Raw genomic sequence first — 7,908 nt, forward strand, 5'->3', positions numbered from 1 at the left:
GGATCTGGACTATGGCCCGTTAATATGGCGAAGGCATTATTGAGCCGCCTTATCTTACAAGACAAGTCTACTACTATTCCAAAAGACGAGGCCCTTAAAAGGCAGCTTAAAGATAGCTATAATACTTTACGAATACCCAAACGATCGCACGATATTCAGATCCTTATTGTAAAGGTATATGCGCCCGGCCAAGTTGATCGGACTACTAGGCGGCTGTTTTGGAAGATTGGCCGAGGCAAGTATTTCTATCCGTAATATATCTCTGATATATAGCTAGTGGGTTATTAAATTGTAGGACTAGGGCTACTATAGGTACAGTAGCTACTGTAGCTGCTATAGTTACTGTAGCTGCTGTAGCTACTGTAGCTGTAACTACTGGAGTAGATTATTGTTTACCCTTACCTTGTAAGGAATGTTATTGCTTATTCTCTCGCTGTACTTGTTACTCAATAGTCTCAAATTGCAATAAATTCCTCCAGATACTTGCATTTAGCTTAGTTGTCTTATTGCTTTTGTTTTGATTTGGCTGTTGTAGGTTAGATCTTAAAGGAAGATTACCCTTTTTAGCATTACGGGGCCGGCCTCGAAGGTTCTGTACAATAGCTGGGTTACGAATACGAAGAAGTGGCTCTTCAAGATCAAGCGGCTTATCTAGCTACCAACGTAAGTGAAAATCTTAGGCTATTACTGTAACTGCCGGGCCTGTTGTTACTAGCCGGGCCGCTGCTGTAACTGCCGGGACCGGCTGTGACTGCCGGGCCCGTTGTAACTAGCCGGGCCGCTGCTGTAATGCCGGGGCCGCTGTGACTAGCCGGGCCGCTGTTGTGACTACTAGGACTGCTGTGACTGGCCGGGCCGCTGCTGTGACTGCCGGGACCGCTGTGACTGCCGAGGCCGTTGTGACTAGCCGGGCCGCTGTTGTGACTGCTAGGACCGCTGTGACTGCCGAGGCCGTTGTGACTAGCCGGGCCGCTGTTGTGACTGCTAGGACTACTGTGACTGCCGGGACCGCTGTAGCTGCCGGGACCGTTGTGACTAGCCGGGCCGCTGCTGTGCGACTGCCCGGACCGCTGTGACTGCCGGGGCCGTTGTGACCAGCCGGGCCGTTGTGACCAGCCGGGCCGTTGTGACCAGCCGGGCCGTTGTGACCAGCCGGGCCGTTGTGACCAGCCGGGCCGTTGTGACCAGCCGGGCCGTTGTAACCAGCCGGGACCGCTGTGACTGCCGGGGCTGCTGTGACTAGCCGTGCTCGATATGAATCTGGATTATGCTATGCGTTCCGCATAGCATAAGAAGCTATCTACTGTAATGCATAGAATTACTCGCATGTATCTTTTTGTACTGCATAGGCACTAAATTTTTATAGCGGGGTGTTGTGGGGCGCTAGGCGAAAAATCGTATGAATAGAGGAAACGGTTCGTATAATTATGAGTACTCTATAATTTTTCCAATTCATTCCGTACTGGGATTAACATAAAACAAAACCCTCTCCGAATTGATCAGAGGACTGAGAGAATATATTACAAGATCTTTCAAACGTCAGCCACCTCTCTATTATCGTGTATGATCTTTTCAAGACTGGTAGCCCGCTATATTCGAAGAACTTGTTTTGTTGGACACGCCTATTTTGGTGAGTAGGGGGTCCATGGAGGCTCGAGCAGCTAGCGCCACAATGCTGGTAGGGGCTAGAGTAGGTATAAATCAGCCTCCTGGGGGCTTTGCCTGGGGAAAATGCATAGCGCGATGCAATGGGGCTATTAGACATAGAGGGCGAACCTCAAGGAGGACATGGCCACTCTGAGGTAAGCCAGCCTGCCCAATTGCGAGACTAGAACCAAGAAACTATATACTCAGTTCTGCTGTTACGGCATTGCTAAATAGTAATATCTACTATACAGTAATATTGTACTACACTTGCTTCTACCTACCCCTTCGTTAAAGGAGTAGGGGGATGTTGTGCATCTGCCGCGCCCTTCCCATCCCGATTGCGCCCAAACTGTACAAGTTTTATCTTACTACAATAGAATGCATAGGCGTTCAATGGCGCTGTCCATAGGTAGTGGTTGGGTTGAACTTAAATGGTTAATATGGCGCCGTGTGGCGTAACAGTTTGTTTTATTTCTTCGTAGCATTTATGATATGTAAAGTCGTAGGTCCACCCTCGAATTCGACTTGTATTGCAGCCGAGAAAAACCGGCACATGACTGCAAAAGAAACGCAGCAGCTACGCCCTACGTCCAGTGGATAGATTGAAATAGCGTTATCAACTTAATCTATGTAGGATTGCCTTTAACTCGGGGCTCTCCAGCATCCGCCATACATAGACTTCATTAGCCACCTGCCCAAGTGTGTATTGGGTGCAATTTGGTTGTCCATAACTACTTACTAAGTGGCCCTATTACCAAACCTAACACATATACGAAAGAATGAACACTAAAGAGTGCTATTGAAATATAAGCGATACTGCCATAAAACGACAATGATTCATTGCCAATTCCTCCAACCTCTTAATATTAGTGGATTGACAACCTCTAGGCCACCCTCTAATAGCAATTTTAATTACCCTCACCTCGGTTTAAAATCTCCCAAATCCTCTGCACGCTTTCCTTTCATTACCTGTTTACACCGGTTGTTCCAGTATCCATTAACTCGTTGCATCCTCGTTCTCACGGGCACTTCATCTTTTCCGCGCACATTCAGCTTTCACCTACAGGCATAATGGGCTTGTTGGGACTATCTGTTGTCGTTTCAGCTATTGCCAGGGCTGTAACCGTCAATCTCGGTTCTGCCGCAAACTTCGCTATTATTGCAGGAAACCTCACAAATGTCGGCTTTACGACAATCTATAGCGGCGATATTGGATCGCATCCAGATCCTGTATATGGCTTTCCGCCAGGAGTCGTCTCAAATGGAATTATACATAGTGCAGATGCAGTTGCGCAACAAGCAAGAGCTGATACAGACGCAGCATTCAGTCAAATCGAGTCACAGTCCTCTGGGTTTACTATTCTTTCTAGCGCTGCTTTAGGTGGCTTGACTTTCACCCCAGGTGGATATCGAAGGGCATCGGGCGGCTTTACCTGTGCTGGTACTATAACATTAGACGGACAAGGTAACCCAAACAGTACATTTGTTTTCTACCAAACACAAACAATTATCATTTCTAGCAGTAATTGTAAGACAGTATTTGTTAACAGCGCTTCACCATCTAACCTATTCTTTGCAATTTCTTCTACAATTTCATTGACTAGCGTTGTTGCTTTGAGCGGCAATTTCTTAACGAAATCAGCCGGGAATTTCGCTGGAACCCTATGTCCCGGTAGAATATTAGGGGGCAACATTATAGGCCAACATGGCTTTGTGATTAGAACAACAAACTTGACGATAACAGATGTATGCCCAGGCAGTATATTATCAACAACTGCATCAGCTTCTTCATCAAGCACATCAGGCAGTTCGACAACATCAGGGGCAATACAAACTACAAACACCGAATCGACCATTCTTACAACAAGCATGGATACAAGCTCGTCCACACCGTCGAATATTTCAAGCGATTTAACAATAGATACCTTAACGACAGACACGATACATACGACTACCAGTACAACTAGTGTGACTGGAGTATTCGCAGGTCCATTTACTACTCTAACAAGCCTTGGAACTGGTATTGAGACATCAACTACAACGATACTACCGAGCGGAACGGATACAATCGGAACAGTCATAGTTATTATGCCCAGCAGTGGATTCACAGTGCCATTTACTACTCTAACAAGCCTTGGAACTGGTATTGAGACATCAACTACAACGATACTACCGAGCGGAACGGATACAATCGGAACAGTCATAGTTATTATGCCCAGCAGTGGATTCACAGTGCCATTTACTACTCTAACAAGCCTTGGAACTGGTATTGAGACATCAACTACAACAATACTACCGAGCGGAACGGATACAATCGGAACAGTCATAGTTGTTATGCCCAGCAGTGGATTCACAGTACCATTTACTACTCTAACAAGCCTTGGAACTGGTATTGAGACATCAACTACGACGATACTACCGAGCGGAACGGATACAATCGGAACAGTCATAGTTATTATGCCCAGCAGTGGATTCACAGTGCCATTTACTACTCTAACAAGCCTTGGAACTGGTATTGAGACATCAACTACAACAATACTACCGAGCGGAACGGATACAATCGGAACAGTCATAGTTGTTATGCCCAGCAGTGGATTCACAGTACCATTTACTACTCTAACAAGCCTTGGAACTGGTATTGAGACATCAACTACGACGATACTACCGAGCGGAACGGATACAATCGGAACAGTCATAGTTGTTATGCCCAGCAGTGGATTCACAGTACCATTTACTACTCTAACAAGCCTTGGAACTGGTATTGAGACATCAACTACGACGATACTACCGAGCGCAACGGATACAATCGGAACAGTCATAGTTATTGTGCCCAGCAATGGATTCGCAGTACCATATACTACTCTAACAAGCCTTGGAACTGGTATTGAGACATCAACTACGACGATACTACCGAGCGGAACGGATACAATCGGAACAGTCATAGTTATTGTGCCCAGCAGTGGATTCGCAGTACCATATACTACTCTAACAAGCCTTGGAACTGGTATTGAGACATCAACTACGACGATACTACCGAGCGGAACGGATACAATCGGAACAGTCATAGTTATTATGCCCAGCAGTGGATTCACAGTACCATTTACTACTCTAACAAGCCTTGGAACTGGTATTGAGACATCAACTACAACAATACTACCGAGCGGAACGGATACAATCGGAACAGTCATAGTTGTTATGCCCAGCAGTGGATTCACAGTACCATATACTACTCTAACAAGCCTTGGAACTGGTATTGAGACATCAACTACGACGATACTACCGAGCGCAACGGATACAATCGGAACAGTCATAGTTATTGTGCCCAGCAGTGGATTCGCAGTACCATATACTACTCTAACAAGCCTTGGAACTGGTATTGAGACATCAACTACGACGATACTACCGAGCGGAACGGATACAATCGGAACAGTCATAGTTATTGTGCCCAGCAGTGAATTTACTGGTCCAAATACTGCCCCCACAAGCCTTGGAACTGGTATGCAGACATTAACTAGATCTCTCTTTACGGATAGTACTGGATCCGTCTGTGTATGTCAAACCATCACAACCGTCACCGTAACAATATAGGATGGTGAGCGTATAAATGCGTTATCTCTAGCACGCAGTTATATGACCACAAAGTCTGTAGTCTACTAGCGAGGCAAGCCCCGATTATCTCTAATCCATGTCAACTGGCGTCGTTAACGACGTGCCCTAGTAGTGCGCATGGGCTACACCCCCTCAATGGGGCAAGAAGAGTCACGACAGATGCACGCGACCTAAAGGCGAGTAGGGCCCGCGGTAGCGCCCCCAGAGGGCCACCAGAGGCAAGGTCATGGATAAGGGGGTGGCAAGCGGCCGTGCTGGTATTCGTTTTATGCTGCCAATAGCGCGTTAAGTAGGCAAAGAAAGGTGTCGACTCACCAAGTAGAAAAGAAAGCACCTTAACTTTTTTGTCCAAGTTGAAAAATCTCCCGACCAACTGTAATTCATCTTACCCAGCGTCTTTAATGATATGCTATAGCGATGGGCGTGAGGCCACACCAATAGCAGAAAACTCCAGGCCGTCCTAATTTTTTTCTTAAGAAATGGATTTCAAGTGATTCATGATCGGCCAGGGCCTGATCCAGACGATATAACGCTTTCATTTGCACATGTTCGCACAGAACGAAAAAATGCACGACTATGGGATGTATTCCAGCCAGTACACTAACTGCATGCTTTATAGGGGTGTCGCAGTGTTGGAGACTTTGTCTGCGGCCTCGGGCAAATGCCAACCGTACCGTCTGGCTCATGCCCATTTCCAGCCACCCAACTGCAGCCATTCCTGATTTACATCTGGACGAATGGTCGGCTTAGTTAGCTTAAGGTTATCAATGTTGGCAAACTTTTTGAGCTGCGCCTTCTTGGCCGATCCGGCGCAATGTAGCGCATACTTTTATCCTTCCTGATATCGATAACAATATTGTCACTGGTCACATCACTCACAGGCCGCAGCCGCCTAGCTCCAGGCAAACCTCCACAACTCAAAGTAGATTTCGCGTAGCATCGCGCCAGATGGAAGGATCTGTTGTCCGAATTGCCACGGATCATACCAATAATTGTTTTGTACTCATACAAGTGCTTGCACAATCGTGGAGTTTCGATCCGTGTGGACTGTATCTTACTCATCAACCTAAGATGCAATTAGAGCCTAATGCCTCCATGGCTCGTACCCGACGCCCACCCTTTGCTAAATCCTGTCAAGTCAAGCTCTCTGAGAGATTGTTGACCTTTATAGGTTAAGCTCTCAGTCCTCCCTCAAGCTTGTGTTTTAGAATACTCTAGCAGCAGGGTCCAATAGGTAGGCAACGCATAGAGCACAAGGACGGGCAAGACTTCCTCTCACCTCTGGAAGCGCTGAGTAATTTCTTGTAATTCGACATACCGTAACCGACATCGACAATACTAGCGTGATCCAGACACTGGTTTTCTCGTTTAAAAATTTCGACAATTTGGAAAACAGCTCACCCGAGAATCGATACCCTGCCCACCCGACGAGTTCGTCAGCGCGCGGGGTATTGGTGGCTCGACGCTATTGATGGAGCCGTAGGCGGATTTTTGGGACGTGATTCTCTCAATCTCCGATGGCGAGTAGGACGCTGTAGCCAAGCAGGGAAGAGGATAAGCATTTCCGGGATTGGGTCCTTACTCAAGCTGCCCTGGGGCTGCCTTAATAACATTTCAAGCTGAATTCTCGTGGCCGCGGCGACTTTCAACCTATTGGTAAGAACTGGATTCTTGGGTATTTACGTCGGAACCCGGAAATCCGTACAATATGAGGCAGGTTTCTCGATTGTGTCTTTTTGAACGGTGCATTCACAACCCAGTTCAGAAGTAGTTCAATTTGCTACGGCTGCAGGCAATACGGGCCATCGCACTATAACGCCATTAGAATTTGGACGAGGCGGTATCCTAGAGGGCTTAGGGGCAGCAACGGGCTAGTCATGAGAGGTTGGACAAGAAGTTGCGACGTCCAGTGGCCAACCAGGACAGATGGCACCGCATCGCTAGAAATATAGTACATGTGATCGCAGACTTCGTGAAATATTCTCACTATTTCGGGTCCTTTTTGGGAGAGTAGAATCAACAACGTCAACCATGGTACTTGCAAGCACAGGGTATCGTACCATTGATCAGGGACCTAGACAAACCACGCGCGTTATCCGTTATATGAATTAGAGTAGGATATTTGCCAATCGTACAGTTAATACTCGTAGAAGTACAACGCACAAGGAAAATTGAGCAAAAAGGAGCAACTGTTCACTTCTTGCTGGAATGATTACGACTTGATTAAGCATACGGTACAATAGCAATCTACGGCACTATAGAGAGAGGTCTTCTGAGACGCACAAGCTGCCTCCTTATTTAACTATGGCCGAAAGTCAAGAAAGAATGGAACAAATCTCGTATTAACGGACAGAATTGCACATTATACAATATCTGCGTGAGACACTTCACTGGCCTGATCCAAATTTTCGTGCAGATGTCCGACATAGTAGCGCAGTATGCGCGCAATGGCTGTATTATTAACAAGCTCTAGGGGAAGAATAAGGCACGTATCATGAGGAGACAAAGAAAGTGGTCATGATAGCACAAAAGCTCTTGATGAACATCTTGATGAACATCTTGATGAGACGTTAAGGAAAGGATATATTCGACCATCCCAACTACCAGCAGGATGCCCAATCCTGTTTGTACCCAAGAGAACGGCAAAATACG

At 46.5% G+C, this 7,908-nt stretch overlaps 1 protein-coding gene across 1 annotated transcript; it reads right to left on the reverse strand.

Moving 5' to 3' along the window:
- Positions 1-769: 769 nt before the first annotated feature.
- On the reverse strand, positions 770-1,328 carry DCS_06075 (uncharacterized protein; the record flags this gene model as incomplete). Its single annotated transcript, XM_040803366.1, has 2 exons — positions 770-1,270; positions 1,323-1,328. 2 exons carry the CDS (start codon positions 1,326-1,328, stop codon positions 770-772), a joined length of 507 nt encoding a protein of 168 aa, XP_040653470.1.
- Positions 1,329-7,908: the final 6,580 nt, after the last annotated feature.

The sequence above is a fragment of the Drechmeria coniospora genome, chromosome 03 (assembly GCF_001625195.1).
Source record: "Drechmeria coniospora strain ARSEF 6962 chromosome 03, whole genome shotgun sequence".
Classification (NCBI taxonomy): domain Eukaryota; kingdom Fungi; phylum Ascomycota; class Sordariomycetes; order Hypocreales; family Ophiocordycipitaceae; genus Drechmeria; species Drechmeria coniospora.